The following is a 24,639-nucleotide window of genomic DNA, read 5'->3' on the forward strand; positions in this document are numbered from 1 at the left end:
AGAGAGAGAACAATCCCTAGTTGATACATCTGAGAGTACAACCAACATGGCCTGGGTTGCTGGGACTGGGTTGCATATTAAATAGGGCTTGGGGCAGGTGAGATGCCAGTGGGTAAAGCCCTTGCTGTAGGAGANGAGGGAAGTTTGGAGTCCCAGAATCCACTGGGAAAAGTTACATGTGCACAGAGTCTGCATGCTCCTTTAGCAAGGTAGGAAGTAGAAACAGGAGACTCCCTAGAAGCTAGCAGGCTACTCGCCTGTGTACATCACAACGAAGAGCAAAGAGACCCTGTCTCAAAGACAGCGGAAGACCTTCTGACCTTACCATAAGCATGCCACAGCACATGTGCATCTGCACATACAATTGTATGCATCAAACACACATATGTACAATACAGACATACACACCACCACCACTACCACCACCACCACCCTAAACTATAAGTTCAAAGGACATGAGAAGGTCAGGACCCTGGGAGCTGAAGAGTGAGAATCTAAGTAAGCCAACATTGCTGCTTCCTTCCCTGGTCCCCTCTGAGGCATCAGTTCTGGGCCATTTGTACCTCTTAGGTGGTGGGCAAGGATCCAGGTGACTAGATTCTTTGTGACAGCATGCTATAACAAAACATCCTGAGGCAGGGAGCACTTACTTTTCTCCATCACTCCTCCTCCTGCTGCTGCTCCTCCCCCTGCTGCTCCTCCCACTGCTGCTCCTCCTTCCACTGCTCCTCCCCCCCCCCCCCCCCCCCCCCCCCCCCCCCCCCCCCCCCCCCGCTGTTCTTCCCCTTGCTGCTCCCCCTCCTTCTGCTGCTCCTCCTCCCACTGTTCCTCCCCCTGCTGCTGCTCCTCCTCCTCTTGATCCCCATCCTTCACAGCTCCTCTTCATCTCACTCCTCCCCTACTGCTCCCCTCCCCTCATCCTTAGGCCCATCCATCATGAGCCGAAAGCTGCCTTGCACTTAACTGCAGCTGTATTCCTCTGGGCAACTCAGATGAAAGAGGGAAACAGCTTTTTCTGTAAATACTTGGGGTATTTTCTCTTTGGTTGCATTCTTTAAGCCATACTGAGTGCACTCACTTGAAGCCAGCGTCCCTACCTGACTCAGGTGGGTGCAGGCACAGCTGCATTCCACAGACTGGGGCCACACTGCAGCACAAGNGTTACAGACCTGAGCACAGAAGGCATGGCCANGAAAAGGGGTTTGGGACCCAGCCAGAGAGGCTTCCTAGTGTAAACTAGAGGCCTCTAGAAATCGTTGTCTATTGGGTCACAGAGGCTTGGACAAAGTGACTCCCTGCTNTCCTTGAGTTATAGACTTGTCTGAGACCTGTCCTCTAACTCTGGGGTCTTATAGGAACTTCATAAATGGCCCCAGTCTTGTCTCCTCTGAGGTTCATGCTCCTCTGGTATTCCTGGCACAGGTCTGCTGTGGTCAAAGAGCCAGAAGCAAAGAATGCTTACAAACCCACAACACCCCTTCCTGTGGGTGCCCCAACCCAGCTCCACAGGCTACACATCCTTCTACTCATTACCATACAAGCAGTGCCAGGTCTCATCTGCACATATATTCACACCCTCCCTCAAAACCATGTGACCCACATGTTCACATACCTTTGCTCTGTGTAACTTTGGCTGTCCTGGAACTCACTCGGTAGACCAGGCTGGCCTTGAATTCAGTGTTCTGCCTACCTCTACCTCTGGAATGCTCGGATAAAAGGCATCACCACCACCACCAAGCCACACTTGTGTAGTTTTACACTTATATAAAGACACACGCACACGCACATGCACATGTGTTCATCTTCCTCTACATTCATACACATATGCACACCCTCTGACATGGTGGGAGCCCAGGTGACAGCACATAGGGCTGTGGGCCTGGGCAGGCCTCAGGTCCTCTCATTGCAAGCTGAGGCTGCTGTAACCCCTTCATAGGGCTTTCATGGACACTTGGAGCCATTTCCAAAGGGCAGTGGCTACGCTCTGGGGATGGTAGCTGCTCACAGTGCTCCTGCCTGCCATCTCTCCTGAGATGATAAATAAACCAGAGAGGCTTCAGGACTGTCCCATGGTCCAAGCTGAGTGTAGACTATGAACTGTGGCTTTGAGTAAGACGGTTGGGTGGTCCTGCCTGTGATAGAAAAATGTGGAGTGAACAAACGTATGTGCTTCCAGTCATCTCTGGGGCATCTGTGAGTGGACTTTTGCCTCATTTCCTCTCTTATTCACTCTCCTTCATCTTTGCAGCACATGATGATTTCTTTCTTAGGTGAGGATTAGAGGTGGGAGGCCAGGTGCACAGTGAGAGACTTACAGTCTGGACTGGGAAGTCATTGCAGATCANCTGTCACACTGGCAACAGGCAGATGCCAGCTTCTAGCAGTGGTAGCTCTGAAGGAAATAGACTCCCCCCTACAACCAACCTAGAAGATAATCTGCTTCTAGGGTTGTCTCTCAGTGGCAGAGCACTTGACGAGCATGCATGAGGTTCTAGGTTCAATCTTCAGTAGTAGAGCACACTCTCATCATCATCATCATCATCATCATCACCTCTCTCTCTCTCTCTCTCTCTCTCTCTCTTTCTCTCTCTCTCACACACACACACACACACACCTAGAAGAAATGAGGTGGTAGCAGCCTTAGGCCATGGTGCTCACCTCACTCAGGCTATTAAGAATGCTGGGGTTGAGCTCTCAAAAGTCCTTACTATCACAAAGGGATTGTGGGTAGAACAATGGATTTCTCCTCAACCCTTCAATTAGGGGATGGGGACCAATGCAAAATGGTGAGATCGTTAGCATTCCCAGCACCCACCAACCTGATGCTCTGACAGCCCTTAGAGATCTAGGATAGNGCTGGCCTATGCAGCCCTCTCAAAGGCCTGAAGTCTCTCAGTTTCTCTTCCTCTGTTGGCCCTAGACTTAAGGACTTTCGGAGACAGCTCTAAGGTGGCAGTGCCTAGGCACATCGACAGCACAGAGGTCATGCCAGATTCCCAAGTCTGCATGTGTTCTTCGCAGCAACAACCATTAAAGTTCAAATGGAACAACTCCCAAGGCCCTCACTAGACAAATAGGTTTNGATAACTTCTTGCAAATGGGGGCATCTTGTCATATTCTACTAACACAGTCAAGGGGCCATGAAAATGGGGATACCCCACCATGGCCCATCAGTCCTAAGGGCTATTTTCACTAAGCAGCCAACCACAGAATAACCACTGTAACCTAAAGACTAGCTTTCTGCAGGCAATGCTACCTGCCACACGACAGTCAGAGCTCCTGCGGGCACCCAGTGTGCTATCAGACCTGACCTCAAAACAAGCCGTGTAGATTTCTCTCTCCTAAAGTTCCCAACTTTGCTTTGCTTTTTCCAACATCAGAGGCCTCTAGGGCACGTGCCNATGTGTTCCAGATTCCGTTCCTATCCTTAGTTTATTTCTCCTAGTAAGGTCTGAATTGGAGAGTTATCTCTGCATTTTGCTTGGTGTTGACACAACAAACTCTCCATATAATATCTTCTGCCATGAAAAGGGAAGAAGCNTTGCTACCCAGACTTCTGTCACTGTGGCAAAATTCCCAAGGTCATCNATGCTTACGTTGGCCATGGTTCCTTAACTCTTTCCATGCTTGCTTGGCCCTCCTGCTTTGGGGCTGTGATGTCACAGTCCATCNTGGTAGTGCTCAGTGGGAAGCTGCTTACCTCCTGGCAACCAGGAAACAGGGGGGCAGGGCTAGAGACTAAATAGGTAGAGGCTCCACTCTCTCCTTCAAAGACATCCTCNCAGACACCTAGTGACCCCCTCAATAAGATGGCAACTAAACCTTTAGCAGATGGGCTTTAGGGGATGCTCCAGGTCTAAGCAGCATGCTACAACATGGATGTGCCCTACACACGTGCTAGTAATGTACAAAGCCTGTCACTGAAACACACACACACACACACACAGAGAGAGAGAGAGAGAGAGAGAGAGAGAGAGAGAGAGAGAAAGAGAGAGAGAGTATGATCCCATTTACACGGAATGTCTAGAAAGGCAAATCCACAAAAGTAGAAGATACATCAATAGTTATCAGGAAACTGGGGAAGCCGGGACTAATGAGCAGGATGGTGACTGATTGGTTGGCTTTTTGTTTTTCTGGGACAGGGTCTCACATAGCCCAGGCTAACCTTGAACCCCTGATCCTCCTGCTTATACCTCCTCTCTACTGGGATACCAGCTAAATTGCTTGCCTTTTGGTCCCACAACTATCAGTGATTACCAAAAAGTTTCTTTTGGTTGTTGAAGGTTTTAACTTTCTTTTAAGGGTGGGTGTGTGTATCTCTCTGAACCTATTAGGAACCACTGACATTGGGTGATCGTGTGATTGTGTGATTGTGTGACACATGAATGGCTCAATAAAGCTGCTGCAAAAGTGCTGTGGGGCCTGCAGCCCTGAGCATACCTGCTGATGCAATGGGTGTGGAAAGTATGGCTCTAGTCTANTGTATGGCTGGCACCTGCTTCTCTTCCCAGGTTGGGCTTTCCAGCCCTGCAGAGTCAATGGGAGTGGGATGCCCAGAAGCCTGGCCCAGGCTCTCATAAGTTCTGACTTAGTATCAGATCTGGAAAGGTATGGGAGAGCATCCTAAGCTCTTCAGGTGCTTTTAATATATGTGCATGGGACAGAACCCCAGTCTGTCCTTTCAGAGCCATTTGAGAGCTACCCTCTGCTAAGACCTATGTCAGGTGCTGGTGACACAAGACTGGTCAAGCAAGGTCTCTCTTCTCAGAAGACTCTGCATAGTTCGGGAGACAAACAAGCCAGTGAATCTTTCTTCCTTAGATGAATCTGGCCCACACAGAAGCCTTTGCATTCTGTATACACCAAGCAAATGATGTGCCTGCGAGGCTTCCTGGAAGAAGGGACTTGTGAGTTTTGAAGTGTGCAAAGAAGCAAGGTCAGGGCATCACTAGTAGCAGAAGTAACTGGGCAGAAGCTGNAAAGATCAAAGGGTCAGGGAGCTACAGGAGAGAAGTTGGGTATGCCTTAGCAATGGCGAGGATAGGAAAGGAAGGATGTGGAGATCTCACAGTACTCTGGATGACTTGGTGGGAGATTTATACTGGGCCAACTCCCCTCCTGGAAGCCAATACACATCTGGCATAGCTGGGCTTTGCTGTGGCAGGGATGGGGTCAGTCATAAGAGGCCAAGTGACCACCTCTTTAAAAAATCCTCATCCTACTCTCTAGTGCCCAGGACACCTGCTGCGGCTCAGGTCTGCCAAACACCTTCAGTGAACAGTTGGTACCAGGCATTCTTGGGAAGCCATGTTTATTCCCACTAAAGACCCCTACATCTGCCACTGTCTTGCTNTGGCAGCTTTCCCCCTGGGTCCTCTGCTTTGTCACCTTCTTCTGTCAGGCTCTCTCATACCATCCTAGTTTGCATCCTCCCTGCCACACGTTTTTTAGAGAACTTGCTAGTCTGCCTATGCAGAGCCCTCTGCTGTGTCGTCCATGAGGCATGTAGAAGAAGCCTTCTCCTGGGAGATCCTCAGCAGGCATCAGTGAATTAGGAATGGCTGGCCTCAAGTAGCTGGGACGTACAGGCTGGGCATCTCCTCTGAAATACCCTTTTCTAGCTGGGGATTGTATTAGGCTTCTATTGGGTGGAACTCAGATTCTTCTGATCAAGTGTCTGGTCTTGATCCCATGGAAGTTTCCAGTTGAATACAATGAATCTCCCCCACTCAGGAACAGATGGTGGTGTGGCTGAGGGGACACGGAATTCTTGGTGCTGCTTCAGGAGCCGGGACCCAGAGCTCCCAAGGACTTGGGCTGTCCTAACCCTGCCAACCAAAGGTGCTGCGTCTTCTTTGCCACTCCAGAGGCTCCCTGGCTTCAGGGTCCAGGCCACCCCGACAGATTTGCAGAAGTGAATGGGCCTGAAAATTACCTCGAAACAGTGTCATGCTAAAAGACTTAGAGTCTCTTATTGCAGAGGAGAAAGAGCTTTCCATGTTTTTGATTCAAGCCCCAGGTCTATCACCAACTGACACGGTCACTCTGAGGATGCTCAGCCTCTCTGAACCCGGTTCTTTAACCGCAAAATCAGGGACTTTTAAGAGAACCCACCTCTGGGTTATGTGAGCTAAATGAGGTACTGAACATACCTGCTGGCCTGTCAGGGTGGGAAAGAGGATGCAGGGACTTAGTATGGCCTCTTTGTTCCTCCAGGATTGTCCTCAGCAGAAATTTACAGCTGCCTCAGGAACCCAGAGAGTGAAGCTACATCTCCCTCATCAGTCCTAAGTCAGACTCAGAGCTTAGAGGAGTAGAGCGGACATCCTGGAAGCAATGTGATGTCTTACTATGCTATGAGTATAAACACGAGATCACAGACAATTATTATGGAAAACCAGCACATAAGACCTCGATGTCGAATGGTGATAATAGATTAAATAAAATAGATTAGTCCATTTAGGAGAGTCTTTTTTTTTTCCTTCAGTGCTAGAGATCAGACCCAGGGCCTTATGCATGCTAGACAAGTGTTCTCTATCCCTTACCCATGCCTTTTTGATGTGGTCACTAGAACATGTTAGCCACGTGGCTTATAATAGATTTCTATTGAATGATACAGGTCAAGATTCTTGCTACCCAGTTGTCGTCCCAAAGCCAATGTCCCAGCCTGTTTTCCATGGCCATAGTGGAATATCAGAGAGTAGGTAGCTTCTAAAGAATACAGAATTATCCAGCTTACCTCTGGAGGCTGAAATCCTAAATGCATGGCACCGCATCTAGAAGGACCTTGTGCCATGTCACAGCATGGCAGAGGGTGTCACACAGAAGACAGAACCATGTGGGAGCTCAGGTCTCTCCTCCTCTTATAAAGCCACTGATGTCACCTTGAGGGCTGGCCTCAAGACTTTATCTATCCCTAATCACCTTCCAAAGGCCTTACCTCCAGATCTCCATTTGGTTTGGGAACTAAGTTTCCAGCACCCAAACTTTTGGGATGCATATTCCAGCCACAGCACCCACCTGCANGGCACCTGGGGAGGTGGCTGGAGATACAGAGCCTGGAGCCCTGCTCAGACCTGTCATGGAGTCAGTGGGAATTTCCACTCCCCAGGTGGTTTATGGGCATGTGAAGTCAGAGGAGCCCTGCAGGGTCCTGGGCTTTGGGTTGATGGGGCTGGGGTTGAGGAGGTACAGCCTCAGAGAGAGAGTGGGAGCCCACGCCTGTAGATACACTTGATGTGTGGTGGCCTCCAAAGCCACCATTCGGCAGAAAGCATGCATACTCTCAGAGAGAAGAGAATCAAGACACTGGACAGTTGTGCCTCATGTCACTGGATACCAGTAACTCCAGGCAGGCTGGGGAATCTTATCCTGGAGGGCAAATGAAAAATGGAAGTATGCACTCAAACCCCAGACTTAACTCCCACCCCACCCCACCTCCTTCCACTTTCTTTTGCTCTCTGAAAACTTGACCAACAACATCCAGGGCCACTAAATATAGACATGGTGAGAGAATAAATCACCAAAGTGCCACATGTTGCCCAGGGCCTGTTTCACGGTTGGGCTGCAAACCATTGAAAACTGGGAGCTGTAATTAAAATGCTGCTAGCCTCCCAACTNGGAACCATTCCAGGGGAGCACCGAAGGGGGGCTCTCTAGGCAAACCATCCCAGACCCAGTGGTCTCCACTGGCTTCCAGGACTGCCAGACACAACTGCCCTCAAAAGCCTTTAGGCCCAAGAGGCACTGCTTGTCTCCCAAGTGTGCCTATACCAAGGAGACCCCTCACAGGAATTCCCCCAGAGCACCCCTGCTCCCAACACTACAACTGTGACCTCGTCACCTCTTTCCTCACTGTTCACTTGGTGGGGCCATACTGGCCTCTGGGTTATTGAATGCTCTGACTCACCTTCTGCTCACACCTCACCCTCTCAGAAAGGTCTCTTCCACCTACCCCCAATAGCAGCATCTCTACCCTGTCTCTCTGCTTTAGCTTTCTGCTCTAGCATTCATTACTCTTTGACAATGGGTCTCTCTCCATCTGACTATTTGTTGTTTGACTTCCCCCTGGAATGCCAGCTCTATAAAGGCAAGTGTCACACCTAATCCCAGAGCCTAACACAGTACCGGACACACCAATAGGTGCTTACTGGTGTTTGTTGAGTGAATGAATGTGTGGATTTGCAACCCTTTCTTTCAGCTGGTCGGGTGATCTCACTGGGAAAGTGTCCAACTTCCTAGCAATGAGCTCAGCTTTTTACTCATTCATTCAGTCAACTAACTATCCTTCCAAACGACTCTCAATCCACCCACCCATNCATGCATCCAGCCATCCTTTCAAATCTTACTTGTCTATATTTCAAAAAAACATATATATGTATCTATGCAGTAACATACCTATACATCTATCCATTCGCCCTCATACTTATTCATCCATCCACCCACTTTCCCACCCATTCATTCACATTTTTATCCATCCATCCATTCATCCTTTCCAAATCCTTTTCTATCTATATAGCAACATATCCCTATATCTCTCCCTTCACCTACTTTTTATCCACCCCTCATTATCTATCCAACCATTCTTCTATCCACCCATCCCCACCACCCACATATCTATCCATCTTTCCATCCTTNNATTCATCTACACAACCATCTACCCACCACATTCTACGTATGCTACCACTTAGCCATCTGTTCATTTCAACCAATCCCCAAGCAGAGACCTCCTCTTCTGNGTTCCCACAGAGAAATGCCCTGTGTTTCTCTGTGTCAGAATCAGTTTCTGATGTCAGCTGCTCTCTGTGCAATAATTCACCTCCCCGCTATATCATCACAGTGAGCAGCCCTCAAAAACAGCAGCCATTCTTCATCTCTGGAGTCCAGAGCTGACACAGTGCAGGTGCCAGCACATGTTTACTGAATGGGAACATTCTCCCAGAGGTCTTGACTTACGTATTTCTTACTGGACTATGAACTCCTTGATGAAGGGCATCATTTTTTTTTAGTCATCTATTTTTATGTTCATCTCCAAAATGAGTATTTAACATAAATAGACACATATTTAACAAATGAAGGAGTGAGAAGGTCCAGTGAGAAGTAGGTATAGTGAACATAGGTTCTGGCCATGATTCCTGGATACAGGCTCTTGATTTATTGGTTGTGTGATCTTGTGCAAGTCACTGAACCTCCGCCTTACTTTCTGTATTTATAAAAGAAGATCTTGAGAGTGGTCACCTCCTGGGTCATTATGAGCACTGTGTGAGACAATATGTACAGAGAACTTAGGATAATGCCTGCAATATGAGGAGTGCTGTATTGGAACAAATTCTTTTCACTGGCTCGATGGGACAAGAGATGGAAGGCACAGACTCTTGAATGTGTTGGGGAAGCTTTGGGCTCCAGCCCTCCTGCAGAAGGCCTTCCACAGCAAGCCTTCTGATTTTTCCCAGTCATGTTGGGACCTCTGGCAAATTCCCAATATTATGTCAGGTGGTCAAAAGGGCTATGTGGGAAAACAAAACATGGGCGGGAACAGGAAGTGGGGAGACAGATGGGAACAGTTTCCAGCAGGGTGGTCAGGAAAACCCTCCTTAGGTGATATTTGAGCAGAGACTTGAGGAGGTGAGGTGGGGTGAGTCTGGGGGATACAGCAGGCTCTCCCTGCTACAGCAGAGAAATTAGCCAGTGCAAAGGGCCTGAGGCAGAGGGATACCCAGCAGTTTGAGAGCAGAGAGGAGAGCAGCAGAGGAGGAAGAGACTCGACAAAGGGAGCGGGAGGTAGGTGGAAACAGAGGAGGACGGAGATCATGGCGAGTCTTGTTTGCTATTTTGAAGATTTCACCATCTACACTGAGAATGGAAGGGAACCAGTGTGAAGTTGTAGACACAGGAGGAAGGATAAAAGTCACATTTGGAAAGAGTACAGCCCCAAGCCAGGGCTGCCATACTGCTGCCAGGAAGAGATGTTGATGAACTGGAACACCTGGCAGGGGCAGATTCTGTTTGCAGAAGATTTGAACTCAGGGTCTGATGGCTAGGTGAATNCTGGGTAGCTGTAGTAGGGCAGAAGCAGGTCTGTAGGTGAAATCNCTCCCGTGAGGCATACAAGGAAGTGTATAGCCAGAGGCAGAGCCAAGGCTCTGTCCTAGGGTAGCACTGATGCACCCTGAAGATGATACAGAGAGATGGAGCAGGAGGGGATGTTCACAGCCTGTAGCCAGGAGGAAGACAGCAACTGATGCAGCAGGCAGGGGCCTAGACAGAAGGTCTAGGTGTAGACAGGACTTTGTGGACAAGTTTACAGATCCTGGAGCACATAGGACATATGTGAACAGGGGCAGCAGGAGAGGACAAGAGCAGGGCTCTCTACTGATATGTTGCTCAAATATGACTGACTGNCCTAGAGACCCATTCCATGAAATTCACAGTGCCACATGATGGCTTGGTCCCCTGTGGTTCCCCCNTTCAGACGTTACAAATCTCAAGGGCTTTCAAACAGCTCCTTCTCCCTCAGATAATTCCAACATGTTGTATGGACAGGGCTTCAGAGAAGGTGTATCTCAGACCTAGCAAGAGCCTGAGGAGCAGAACATAGAGTCTAGCCAGGTATANCAGTGCATGGGGCCTTTGATCCCAGCACTTGGAGATGGAGGCAGGTGGATCTGAGTTCCACATCCTCCAGGGCTACAAAGTGAGACCCTGTTTCACCCTCATCCCCACCGAAACAACTTAGAGCCTAGAACACAACACTGGCTTTTATGTTACGTCCGCAACCCATGCTGCTAAGATCCATGCAGTCTCAAAGCAGCTNCTCGGGGATCCAGATGTTCCACAGTGGAAGACTGGCATCTAGGACTTTGCAGGNACTGAACATGCACTGTGGGTCCAAGAGGTCTATTATTGGTGCCTTCNCTCTTGGGGTGTGTGTGGGGACATTGAGCCTCAGAGATAGGCTGTATGTCAAGATCACACAGCAAATAAGNGGCATTATCAGGGCTGGGAGGAAGCTCTTCCCACACCCAGGCTATTTTCTACTGCCAGCTCAGAACAAAGGCCCAACTGGAATTCTTGAGAGTTAATGCAGGGTGTAGCCAGCAACCCCACCTGCCCGGAGGAGAGCAGCTCCCACCAGAGCCTCAGTGGCTGTGCTCNCTTACAGTAGAGGTCCAGTGACACCGTTCACCCACATGGAGTTGCAAAGCTTGGCCAGGAAATGGTATTGTAAACAGTGAAGNTCTTGCAGGAAGAAAGTGCGTGTAACTTGTTAGTCATTGTGACTGCAACATCCCAACCTCACCATCTAAGCTCCATACATGCACATATACCTGAGAAACAGATATACGGGAGATGGGAAGAATGTGGCATGCCAAGGTAGGTGACTGGGCTACCTCAAGCTTGCCACTCAGTCATTCAATACTTCAATTTTCTCCTGTGGCAGGATAACCACAGGCTCTCTCTTGTGATAAGAGANTAGCTGTGAGGTACCTGTGGACTGGGACAAGCACACATGTGGTATTTCCAGTCTTGAGAGATGACATATGGTACCATGCAGGGAGCAGATGAGGTTGGCACTGTTCACAGTTAATACCCAGGTCATGCTGCCCTAGAGACTTTGGTATCAGGAGAACCCCACCCCCAGGGGATATGCTATGTTCCTCTATCTGCTGCCTGGACCTCCCCTATATCCATGAAGTGGGCAGGTGACATATCATCCCATGGGGATCAGGGAAAGCCTTCCCTCTGCATGGCAGACACTCCCTGAGCTATCTCTCTTGGTTCAGATGCAAACTGCAGGTGAGTCTCCCTTGNCTAGGCANGAAGTTCTCTTCAGTGATATTACNACACTTGAGTTTTTCTGCAAAGGACACAAGTGTCCAGGATCAGAAGAGGTGGCAGCTGGGCTCCTAGGAGCCTGTTCTTCCTATCCTCCCAGACCATGCTATGCCTCTTAGCTCTCTCATATCCTCTTCTGCTGAATGCCCTCCTTCACTGACTTGATAACAGCCTGAGTTCAAGTCCTCCTTCTGAGGACAAAGAAGGAATTGTGTGCCAAATGAGCACATTTTGACGTGGTCTCACTGTGGAGTGACTAAGCCTCCCCATGCTGCCCCTCCCCTCCCCTCCCCTGGTTACTTTCCAGTAAGCTCCTGCCAGGACCAGCCACATGGNGGGAGCCTTTCTGGTAGAAATCACATGGCTGGTCCTGGAGGCCAGGAAGGTGGCCCGCTACAGAGGCCTTCCCAAGTTTCTCTAATAATGCTAAGTTCTGAATGCCCCATGACCACCAGCTGTCTAGGTGACCTCCTGTACCACAGAAGTCATATGCTAGCCATGAGCCACATGCAGCCACCACACACTAGAAACCTGGGCCAAAGGGACTGAATTTTCATCATACTTAATTGCAGTCTGTTCAGACAGTCACGTGTGACTTATGGAGACTATTTAACAGCGTGACCGTAAACACTTGNAGTTCATTTGATCATTTGGTTAGTGACACTCTATGACATGAGCCCCCAGGTTCACAGATGGAAAGAGACGGCACGGAGAATCGAACTGAGAGCCTCATGGGCACCCTGGCCAGAAGCAGCAAGGCCAAGTCCAGATGAATGATCTGCAGCACACACTGTGAATAGGAACGAGACCAGCAATCCGAACCCTGCAGCCCACACTAGCCCTTGGATTATGCCACAACATCACGGGTATGCCAGTCTGGGCTCTGGCAGAGACTAGGCTGAAGCTCATGCTTGCCTAGGAGAGTGAGAAAGACACTGCAAGTGAGGGCTCATGGCTCCCAGTCTGCCCTCTGTCCAGCCCTGAGCTGGCTGTGAAGCAACAGAACTCTGCTTCAAGGGACAATGCATACAACCTCTAAAACAGCTATTTCCTCTGCCCTCCAAGTGTCCCCTTCTATGCAGCCTATAATGTCCAGAGCCCCAAGAACAGAGCAAGACAGGACACAGTACCCGAATAACCCTCAATCTCCATGTGATTAGAGTAGGGTCTTGGGGGGCAGAAGTCCAAAGCTTCTTTTGAAGGTTCCAGAACTTTTGGATAATATTGTGGAATCATTCGTGGGATATCAGGATTGAATGGGGACAGCCCCAGACACTGATAAGTCTGGATCCAGCTTGAGTTCAGATTCTAGGACAGCCTGTGAGCTGTGCAGCTTTGGGCTCCATTACCTCTCCTCACCTCCATTTTCCTATGCATAAAGTAGGTAAGGCAGACCTGTGACCAGGCAGGAGGCTAGCAGCTGTAGGGATTAAATGAAGACTGTACTTTTGGTGCTGATATTAGGTTTGCCTGTGTCCCCCAACAGAGAACCTTGTGTCCGCCTGTATCAACTTCCCTGACAAGGGCCTTGTGACTGCTTCACCTGAGCTTGAACCTGAGGGCCTGAGGGACAGCAACAGCTCACTAAAGTCACCTTCTTCCTGGAAGAATGGCCTAAGTTCCTTCGGGGCCATGGTGTTCAGAAATTCTCTGGGCTAAGCGTAGGCTGTCGTGTCTGCATGGGATTAAGTGGAGCCTTGGCAGCCCAGAGCAATGTGGAGGCTGGGGACCCTCAGGCATTGCCAGTCTCTCCAGGAAGAGCTGCCCTGTCCTNTCACTGCTTTCCACTCCTCTCTTATCTTATCCCTCTTTCCCTGGATGCTGGTCATGGTTATCACTGTGGCATCAGTGACAGGAGCCGGCTGGGCACAGCCCCAGCTATGTCATTCGATGCAGGGGAAAACCCTAGCACAAGCACCCTCCACCCTGACCATGGCCAGTCCCTTCTGACCTGTCCTGAGCTCCCTTGGTATCAGCAGCCTCATTTTCTTCCTAGACTCTCATCTTCATCATGATCCCACCTCCTAATCTCTACCACAGACCTGATGTGGTCTAAGCTGGACCCAGGGGCCAATTCTTCCCTGCTTCTTCACCCACAGGCCCTCGGAAGAATAGTCTCTAAATCCAGAATAGGCCTAGATCCTTCTCCTGGCCCAACCCAGAGGCTGCACTCCTTGTCTGGGCACTAGGGCCAGGCAGAGGAACCAGACAGAGTCACCATGAGGACCAGGGATGCTGATATACAAGTCACACCTCCAGCAGGAGAGTTCCTAAGATGCGAGGCCAGTTCAAGTCAGACACAGAAGGAAAACACTTCAATCTAGCTAATGTGAAGTTCCCAGAATGGCCAAGCTTGTGGAAGTAGAGAAGAAAATGATGTCATTGGGCTGTGACAGGAAGTGGAGAGTATGTGTTGTGGCTTGTAGCTTCAGTGGGTTGACTGAAGGCTTGGGCTGGGATGATAGGGCTGAGGCTGAGCCTGAGGCTTCCAAGTTGCTGACATCAGAGGATTTGATGGAGGCTCTAGCATAGATGTAGGAGAGGCTCTGGTCCAGGTGTGGGGATGGAGCCTCTGCTACAGGTGTGGGGATGGAGGCTCTGGTACAGGGGTGGGGATGGTAGCCCTGCTATAGGTGTGGGGATGGAGGCTCTGGTACAGGTATGGAGATGGAGGCTCTGGTACAAGTGTGGGGATGTCTCACACACAGGTATGATGGTTGTTGGATCTCTGGACAAGTGTGATGGAGCCTGTGCTCAGACATGGTGATATTTTACAGTACTAATGGACCTTGAGCTGCTTAATCATAAACAAAAGTTTGATTGAAGTGGAAATCCTTAGATTAAGTGTTTTTAAAATAGATTAAAACTTTAATTAATTGTAAAAACAGTAACTTGTAGGCTTAAAACAACGAGTTATAAAATAGATCATGGGCTTCAATGCTTAATTCTTTTCTTTGAGTCAGGGCTTTGCTGTATATATCAGGGTGACTCAAACTCATACTCTCGCTGCCTCAGCTCTCAGAGTCCTGGCTTACAGGCATCTGCCACCACACCACACCAGGGATTTAAATGCAAAGCTTTTAGAAAGAAAGCACCTAGGGACACAGGGTAGCAAAGGGTTCTCAGCTAACCCTGAAAGCACTTTCTCCCACAAGTTCAAGGCCAGCTGACTTACAGTGAGGCCACACCAGCAGCAACAATGGGCCCACCCTTGTTCTGTGAAGCCCTGATGAGGATAAAAGACAAGTTGTAGGCTGGAGAAAGACTCNCAACCCATAGACCTGGCAAAGCATCTGAATAGACAAATAAAAAAGTGTACAAACCCAACATTAAATACCCAAAAAGCAATCAGTCCAAAAGGTGAGCCAGAGGACGGACAAACAGACACGATCCNACCCTGTGTCTGAGTATACCTGGGTACCAGGGTATACAGAGACACACAAGGAGAAAGGCTCATCCTATCAGACACTAGAGATGTGGTTAGAACCCTGGTGAGATAGGGCACACTCCCATCACAATGGCAGAAATAAGAACCTGTGTTATCAGCGAGTGTGGCATGGATGGAGAAGCCAGGTCACTCACAGGTTGCTTATGGGAACGGAAGAGGATGACAGCAATGCTGTAGATCAACCTGGGATGGATGTCTCCAGAAGGCCCATGTAGTAAAGGGCTGGTTCCCAAGAGAGAATAGATACGTGAGGGGGTGAGGCTATAGGAGGTTTTCAAGTCACTGAAGGTGCCATCAAAGGGGACAGTGGGACATGCTCCAGCCCGTCCCTGTCTGTCACCATTCAGACACGAAGCATGTAGCTTGGCTCCATCACCCTGTTGTGATGAGCTGCTTCAGAACCAAAGCAGCAGGACCAATCCATTGCAGGCTAGACCCCTGAACCGAGAGCCAAAGCAGTTCTTTGCCTTCACTGCCCGGTGGTCTCAGCAGTTGCCATACAGTGATGCAAAGTGGACATCACCTGCACAGGATGTCTTAGGGCTTTATCATGAAGCTAACTCTCATCAACAGTATGCTGGCACTCCTGGCACAGAGATCTAGACACTTACGTCTGTAGAAAAAAAATCTGTACACACACATTCACNGCAGCTTTATCTACAATGGCCCAAGCCTGCCAACAACCCAGTTGTCCTTCAGCAGGGAGACAGCTAAGCCAAGTGTGCTGCCTCCGAGCTGTGGACTGTTGCGTGGCTGCCGAGAGGAAAGAACTGTTGTCGCACACAGCAACTTGAATGAGTCTAGGCGATCACATCAAGCAAGAGGGGATTCTATAGGTTGCACACATCACCACTCAGTTTATGCAATCTTCTAACAGGACACAGTTATAAACATAGGGAGTGGGTTAGTGGTGTGTGGCCCCGAGGAAGAGAGGGTGTCACAAAGTCCTCATGTTCTGTATCTCTGTAGTATCAATGTCAGTGTCCTGGAGTGACAGCATCCTACAGTTCTACAGGCTGTCACTGTGAGGGAGCTGGACTACAGGTCCTTGGGGGTCCCTGGGGTCTCGGTGTTCTTTCAACTGCATGTGAGTCCATAGTCAGCACAGCATAAGCTTGATTCAGAATACGCTAAATGGTTAAATTTGAATTTGACATAAACAAAGATGTTTAAGTAGGTGTCCCATAAAATATTTGGGACACACATAAATAAAACTGATTTCTTACTTATCTTGAAGCCAAATTTAACTGGGAATCTCAAGTTATATCTGGCATCCTACTCCACCCAGGGAAGAGCAGACACTTGCCATTCATCCATGCCCTCTCCACGCCTTTCTTGAACCCTACTGTGTGCCGGGTACCATTCTAGGCATAGGGGATTCAGCTGTCCTGACCCTCATGCTGCTGACCTTGTAGTGGGAGCTAATGGGCAAGAAAGACTCAAAGGGCTGTGCAAAGAGAGTATGCTCAAATGGTGGGAAGATAAAAGCAGCATGGTACACTGAGGCTAGGTAGACACTGGGGAGAGAAGTCNTCCTGAGAAAAGGGTAAACTTCACCCTCATAGCGTGTGCAAAATCCCTGGGTGGGAGCATGATGGTTGTCTCAGGAGTTCAGGACTAGGGTTAGTGAGCTGGAGAAGGCAAGACTCCTGAGAGGTTTGCATCTTTTCCTACCCGACATGTCAGACCTGGAAATGCTTCTGAAGCCCCAAACCCTCCTGGTCCTTTGAGCCCAGGATGCAGGCTTTTCCGCATTTTGAAGGTGAGCCCCACATCCACCCTAGATGTACGGCAGGGCTTGGAAGCCCAGTAGCCTGAGGACTGCTGGCTGGCTTCCGGGAAGGTGGGGCCTGGCCTCTTAGGGGCCCTTGACATGCCACACTGTCCACTCTCTCTAGTCAAGTATGTAAGTGGCTTGGGCAGCCACTAAGTGGAGCTAGTCTTATCTGGGCCTCGCCCTCACTGCCTGGGGCTGGGTCCCTGTTGTCCCCCATACGCTGGCTGCCCTAGAGCCATGCCCAGAATAGAAAGTCAGCCCCCAGGAGCACCCAGACCAGACAGGGCAGGGCAGGAAGGGACAAGACCAACACCCCTTGTGAGCAAGAGGTGACTCCATGCTCAGGTGGAATTCCATCCCCCTTAGCTCACCTCCCTGGAGCTAGTCACATTCCAGCAGGGCTGGCCTGTCCCAGTGGGGGGGCCCTGTCCTCAGGCTGCCTGTCTGTCCGGTCTGGTCTCACTCCTCACTGTAGACAGGGGCTGCTGACAGCACATCCTTCCCTAGGACCCTCCAGAGCACCTAGCACACTTTACCCTGCAGGTATAGCAAGGCCTCNACAGCCAACAGAAAGGTACAATGTCATCCTGGGGACTTGGAGATACTGTCACCAAGCCAAGAGACAGCAGAAGCCACCTTAACGTGAGGAACAGGGAATGTTTCCTATGCAGTCCAGTGGGGTCCCAGGTTGTCCCTGTTCTGAACACATTCCTGCCAGCCCCTCCCTCCCCAGAGCCCTCCTGCCCTCTGTTTTACCCCTACTTCCCTGAACACCCCCCACCCAGAGGCCTAGTGTCCTAAGCAGTTCCTGTTCTCTCCCTCCATGGTTCCTGGGCCTGCTCCAAGGTACCAGAACGCTAGCCTTCACCACCCCCAACCTCCAGGAGAACCCCACTATGCTCTCTAAGACCTGTCTCCTCTGCCTAACCCAGTGAGGGGCCCACCCCCAAGTTTAGCCCAAAGGCTGCTTATTACACTTCCCAAACTCCTGGGAGTCTACACCTGCTACCTCTAAGACCTTTCACCCTCCTCTACCAGGGAGGGAGAGGGACCCACCCAAAGCTCACCCCATTAAGCTGCCTCTGACTACTCCTGATACATAAGGCTTGCATTTGACTCCAGCATTCTCAGCAACCTCACTACCTTTTACCAGCTTCAGACAGGGAGCCCCTACTGCTCTTTTAGGATTTAACAACCCCCCTCCCCTCTTTTTTTTCTTTTAAAGTTTTTTATTGCGTGCAGGGCATTATGAGTACTGACATTGCATCTCTGAATCCCAGGCCTACTTATGCTGACTGCCTTCTTCCTGGGGTGCCCCTGCTTATCCATCAAGGCCCAGCTAAAGATCACTTTCTTCTCTCAGCCATCTCTTGTAGGAAACTGCACTGCTGCGCTGCTGCTGTGTCGGAGCCACGGTTCTCCTACAACGCCAGACGCGTGGTCCTCATGCTAACTTGAGTACCTTGAGGACAAGGACCATGGAGTAGTTAGTTCTCTCCCTGCCACCCAAGGGACAGGAAAGAGATCATTCAACAACACAAGGGTTACTATGACCATGCTCCAGATGTCTCTTTGCCTCCAGTGTCCTGTGACTTGAACCACCAACCAGAATGAGTGAGCTTAGTATTCTACCAACCTGAGTGGAGTGGCCTGTGACATCAGTCTAGAAATAATGTGCCCCCCCCCACAAAAAAAAACAACAAGAGAGACTTCAGTTGCCATTCATCTTCCCCAGAGGCACCTACAATCTCTGACCTGCCTTTTTGTAACGACCCCCACCATGGCAGATGCTGAAGCACATCAGCCACCATGCCCTGGCCGCCATAGCCTGGTTCTGGAGTCCCCTGAAGCATCACACTGGTCCCCTCCCTTTACAGGGTACACAGGGTACTCCTGTAGCAATGGACCCTCAAGGGCCTGCAGAAGGTATTTGTGGCCTTTCTCCTGGCTCTCCTGGCCCACCTTTCTCTCACACTGACTGCTGATGAGCCCCAGAGCCTGTGCTCAGGTTGAGTCTTGTCTCTGTGAGGCATTGAGTGATCAACAAGACCGTGATCCTTCCTAAGCCTCACTATCCATCTCTGCTCAACTGCTATAGGCCTTTCCCCACCAGCTATACAGAGAGTCCAGTGCAACCTGGTAGGTCCTGAGAAGGGGTTTGCTTTATAGTTGGACAGGGTCCCCAGCTAACCCTCACACTCAAGATAGAAAATGGTCCCTAGATAAACAGCACCCAAGGGTGCTGTGGTGATTTGAGTGAGAGTGGCCCCATAGGCTCACATATTTGAAGGCTTAGTCATCAGAAAGTAGCAGTATTTGAAAGGATTAAAAGGATTAGGGGGTGTGGCCTTGTTGGAGTCATTGTAGGTGGACTTTGAGGTTTCAAAAGCCCATACCAGGCCCAGTTTCTTTCTCTCTCTCTTCTCTCTCTCTCTCTCTCTCTCTCTATATATATATATATATATATATTGTGATATATATATAGATATATATATATATCACAATGTAGCTCTCAACTACTGTTCCAGCATCATGAGGATAATAGACTACACCTCTGAAAACATAAGCCAACCCTAATTAAATACTTTCTTTCATAACTGTTGCCTTGGTTGTGGTGTCTCTTCAGAGCAATAGAACAGTGACTAAGACAGGTTCTCACCAGCAAGTGTGGAGAATCTCCCTTTCTGTGCCCCCACACCTCAGGCAGGCTCAGCCTGAGCTCCATCCATACCCAATGTCTACCTGGACCTTGCTGTCTCCACAGTTCATTTCTATGACCTCTACCCCTCTCTGCTTTGGAGCCAAAGTACATCCACCTAGCTGCCATAAGCCCTGATCAATGTCCCGCATCTCCAGGGTCTGGGGTGCAGCTGTAAGGGCACTCCAGTCTGTCTTGAGTGAGAAAGCTAGGGAACACAGCTGCATCCCAGAAGAGGTGAGGAAGGAACAAGAAGGAATTCTCTCTGGGAGGGGGTGTCTTGGCTGAGACTTGGACAAGGAGAAACCACATCAAGACATCCTGTCGATTTGGGATCCTCCAGGAACCCACAGACCAACTAGAATACACTATGTACCAGGCATAGGTCTCATCCTTCTGGGAACNTCACCTCCTTTCCCGTCTCAGCCAAACTCAGCTGTCTTTGGGCCTCCCTCTTCCAAGAAGCCCACTGAGGCTTTCCTGTGACCCTGTAGTGCCCACACGCCAGAGCAGCATGACTGAGCAGCAGCCTCAAGCCTTGTGCCTAGAACCAACTGTGTAGCTTAGGAAGCTCTCTTACCAGAGCTGCTAGCCAGCTTCACTTTGATCCATGGGCTAGCCTCACACTTTACCTCACTACAGGCCAAGCAAGCATCTGTGGTAAGGAGACTGGTGACNAAGGAGGGAAGTTGCTACCTTGTGCCAGCCTCCAAGGAGTGAGACCTTCTGGGAGGGGTAGCACCTGTGACCACTGATGTGCCCTGGGACTTGGACTACAGCAGTGAAAAGGAACAAACAGCTGAGATGCCTGAGGGATGGCCCATCTGGACAGATGCTCCCTCAGGCCACCCAATTTACCTGGATATCACTCTGGGGCAGACAAGGTCTCTTTTACTCACCAAGGCTGCTCAGAGGCCTATGATGGGGGAGGGGCACTAGAAAGGGGGCACTTCCTCTTACCCTTCTGGATACAAAACCATCTATGCTCTCACAGTATGTAAACCCCCGGCCACACTTCTGACTAGCTTCCTCTGAGTGCTGCACATGTCTGCAACATGAACCCATACCTACCCTGGCTGAGTGCAAGAGGATGGTGGGTCAGGTCCTAGGTGGGCAGCCTTCCCTTCTTACCTCAGCCCTGGCTGANGAATGAATGACAGAGCCAGGCTGAGCTCAGGTGATCCTGCCACCTTCTCAACCCCTGCAGCCATGTACACATCTGTGCAGAGAATATGAACACTGTGGCCAAACATGCCTGGCCCCAGTGGTTAGGGATCTTTAACATATGACCTTCTGCCTGTGCCTCAATTTCTCCACCTGTAAAGCAGAGTTCAAGTGACACCAACTCATGGGGATTCTATGAGCTGAAATATCCAGGCCAGAAGATGTGTAGCCCCATGGGATCTGCTCCACCAGGACAAGACACTGTCACTGTCACCAGGCCAAACATCAGACTCTCATGGTTGAGCTTTTCTGGGAACTGTCTTTGTTTTGTTGTTGTTGTTGTTGTTGTTTTGTTTTTGGTTTTGTTTTTTTTGTTTTGTTTTTTTTTGTTTTGTTTTTTTGCTTCTCTAATTTTGAGAGCATCTCAAAAGATGAAGTGATGACGGCATAGAAAACCAGAGACATATACCCAAGGCCTGGCTATCCTGCTCCCAGAAANCACCCAGCTAGTCAGTCAGACCTGAGGATGGGCCCCGATCCCCACTTCACCATACTCTGTGTCTGTGAATTCCCTATCCACACTCACTGATACCTNATGGAGCAGAGCACAAACTCCCTCCCACTTCGAATGTCTCATAGGCCTCTGGGATCCAGCCCAGCCTCAGGCCTCAACCAGGTGCGCAGCCCTCTCAGGCAGCATTGGCCTAGGTGTCTGTCAATGCCGGGTCAGGCTGCTGATGTGTGAATACTTCTGGAATGGGGTTCCCAGCATTGCGTTGGTCCTTTCATGCATTTCCACAGCCATGGCGGGTCCTTAGGTTTGCCAGAACCTGCCTCCCTCTGTCCCTATCTCATGGCGCCTTGGTTTTATTTTTCTGGACCTTCCGTCCCATATGCTCCTCCTCATGGGATGGGCCAGCCAGCTCCCTTCTTTTCCTAGCCAGGCTGCTGGACACAGGAGAAATCCTGCTCTGCTCCTCTAGGCTAGACATAGATCTTGGNTGACAAGACAGGAAGTGGGTAGCTGCTCTAAAAGCTGATCCATGTGGATACCTCCAGCAACTGCCCCGGTCCTTCCCCAGAGTCCACTTATACAGCTGGCCCTGGAGCCCTAAAGACCCCACAAGCCTTCTTCCTCCCTCCTGCTGAGAAGCAACCATTTTGGTTATGTGAATGTTTAGTATTCAGCCAATAAGCTTCATATTGTACACCCTGGCACCAGAGTGGAGCAGAAGGAAGCTAAGTGCAGCGCTGGGCTATGCCAGACCCCACCCCTGTCACCAAGGACCTCACTGCAGTGTCCTCCCTGCAGCCTACCTTCCGACCCGCCTCGTTATTGTGTAAGTTCATGAGCGTCCGGGCATTCTGCTTGATCTCCCGGGCATCCACGAAGACCTTGGCGAAGCCGATGCCGTAGCGGATGTCGGCAGAGCAGCCACCCCACTTCCAGCCCTCGTCCCGGTGGTACTGGCCTTGCTTCTCCTTGTCGCAGCCACAGTCGCTCAGGTTGCCCTGGGTGCAGGCAGCAGTGATGGCATGGGCCACGCCCGCAGCAATAATCGCATAGGTGAAGGCAGCCTCCCGACTCCCTGGGGGCAGAAGAGTAGAGAGAGCTTTGTAAGAGCTGATCTGGGAGACCCTCTGGCAAGGGCAGCTAGGAAGAAGGTGAGGCCCGGCTCGGGAGAAAGGCTGAGCGTAGTGCAGTGGCTTTCCAAAATTCAAGCAGAAGTCTGATGCTGCCTGTGTAGAAAGCTCCTCAGGGTGGTGATGATACTTGGGACAGTAATCAAGTTCACGCTTACTCTCCTGCAATCCCTGATCCTCAGCAAAGCTGAACATGGGGAGCTTCTATCCCATGTCCACACACTGCCTCTCCCAGCAAGCTTGGCAGGACCATGTCACTTGTACATGTTCAGATCACAGAAAAGCAACATTTATAAAACACCTGTGGAGTGCTTAGACTGAAGGCTGAAGCTGGGGCCATTAATCCTTGCCCCTGTGACTTNACCAGTGACCACCCCACCCCACCCCCGTGCCTCTGTCTCCTCAGCTGTGGCAATGACAAGTAGCATTAAGTGTTTGTCTTCAAAGCTCTATCTAGTACTCAGCAAGGGCATTGTTCCACTGTAAGGGGTAGAGGGGTCTGAGCATCAGGATATAGCCAATACTTGAGTGGATGCAAGTATCACGTTGCTACTTAGCTTCTCTGAGCCTCAGTCTCCCCTCTGCCAACTAGGTTCAAGGGACTTGTGTGCACTGTGGGGTGAAGTAGAGNTGGACTTGCCCGTGGTGATCCCTGAATGAGCCCTGGGCTCTTACGGCCTGGGCGCTGAGGAAGGAGCTGAAGCTGGAGCAGGTGCACAAGTAGGGGAGTGCACCTCAGAAGGGTATGTGTTCTGGGAGCTGGGGCAGAGTTGGTAAGGGGCTGCTGGGGAAACTGAGGAAGNGGTGACAAACCTACAAGTAACCTAGACCTTGGCCTCCACCTGGGGCTCCCTCCAACCTGCTTCACACACCATCTATCCTGCCCCCAACCATTGCTGCTCTGGTGTCTTCTTGGCTGGGCAGAGCCGGTATTGCTCTGCCTTTCATAAAACCCACCTACGGCATGGCTGTCAACACAGGCTTATGTCAGATTTCATTTCTGCCACTTACTGGCTACTATGGGATAGTCTCTCTTCTCCAAGACCCTGGTCTTTCCATCTGTGAGCCTGGAACAATACCAGTGCCTAGCCAAGAGGGGAATGTGAGTCCCATGAAAAATGCTTAGTCCAGAGCCTGGCTTAACAAATGGGGTCCTCAGAGCGGAGCCCCTGTCCTTCTTCAAAACTGCAGCTCAACACTGTGACCTGGAGAAGACACTTAAAGTACCTGCCGAGTTTCCCAGGTCCATAAAGAGGAAAAGAGAAAGCCCCCCAACCTGGGTACCAACTCACTCCAGAAAACCAAACATACAAGAAACAAAACTCTAGGAAAGGCACTAATGTCAATGTCAAACCTGTAAGGGTTTTGGAGACAGGGGCCATCAGAGGTGACTGGTCCACTCTTTCCAGCTGTGTAACCCCAGGTGAAGCAACTGTGTCTCTGTGCCCAACTCCTCCACTATTAAAGGGGTTATGACAGCACCTGCTCTCCAATGAGGTTGTGAGGAAGATAAAATAGTTGCCACTGTTAAAGTAGGAGAAAGCATGCCAAACAGTAGCCATTACAGNATTTATGGGGGACAGCACTAGCTGGTTCTTACAAAGCCAAAGGGGAAGGGCAGCTCTTTTGCNTGCATTTGATGAAGCCAGGAGAGTGGTCTGGCTTATTCAGGGCACCCAGAGCAGAGTTTCACACCTGCCCCTGGCTNTCTCATATGAACAAAGGCTGTCCTGGGATTAGATCACTTCAGAATAGAGGAGGTCGTTGCTGCCAGAGTCCAGCAGGTGGAAGAAGCTATGTTCCCATAAGCAGATCCATATGCAAACTGAGGGGCGACCAGGAGCCCTCAGCCTCAGCCTCAGCCTCAGCCTCAGCCTCAGCCTCAGCCTCAGCCTCAGCCTCAGCCTCAGCCTCAGCCTTCTCAGGCCTGTGAGCCTTATGCTTCCTGTGGTAACTGTGTGCCTGCCTGCCACCCAGCATGTGAGCATCTCTGTTTCTCTTGGGTCTCCTGAGCCACAGAGTGATGNAGGTGGTGAGTGGTAGTCAGCTGTTGAGAATNATGGCTACAGCTAT

The 24,639-nt window shown here is 50.3% G+C and overlaps 1 protein-coding gene across 2 annotated transcripts in view; it reads right to left on the minus strand.

The window, feature by feature from the left end:
• The window catches only part of Wnt7a (Wnt family member 7A), a 46,302-nt gene that overhangs the window by 7,638 nt on the left and 14,025 nt on the right, over window positions 1-24,639 (minus strand). For both annotated transcript variants that reach the window (XM_021165391.1, XM_021165392.2), the window contains exon 3: window positions 22,240-22,511. In XM_021165391.1, coding sequence (XP_021021050.1) covers window positions 22,240-22,511 — 272 coding nt within the window. The remainder of the gene's footprint in view (window positions 1-22,239; window positions 22,512-24,639) is intronic.

This window comes from Mus caroli, chromosome 6 (genome assembly GCF_900094665.2).
Source record: "Mus caroli chromosome 6, CAROLI_EIJ_v1.1, whole genome shotgun sequence".
Taxonomy (NCBI): domain Eukaryota; kingdom Metazoa; phylum Chordata; class Mammalia; order Rodentia; family Muridae; genus Mus; species Mus caroli.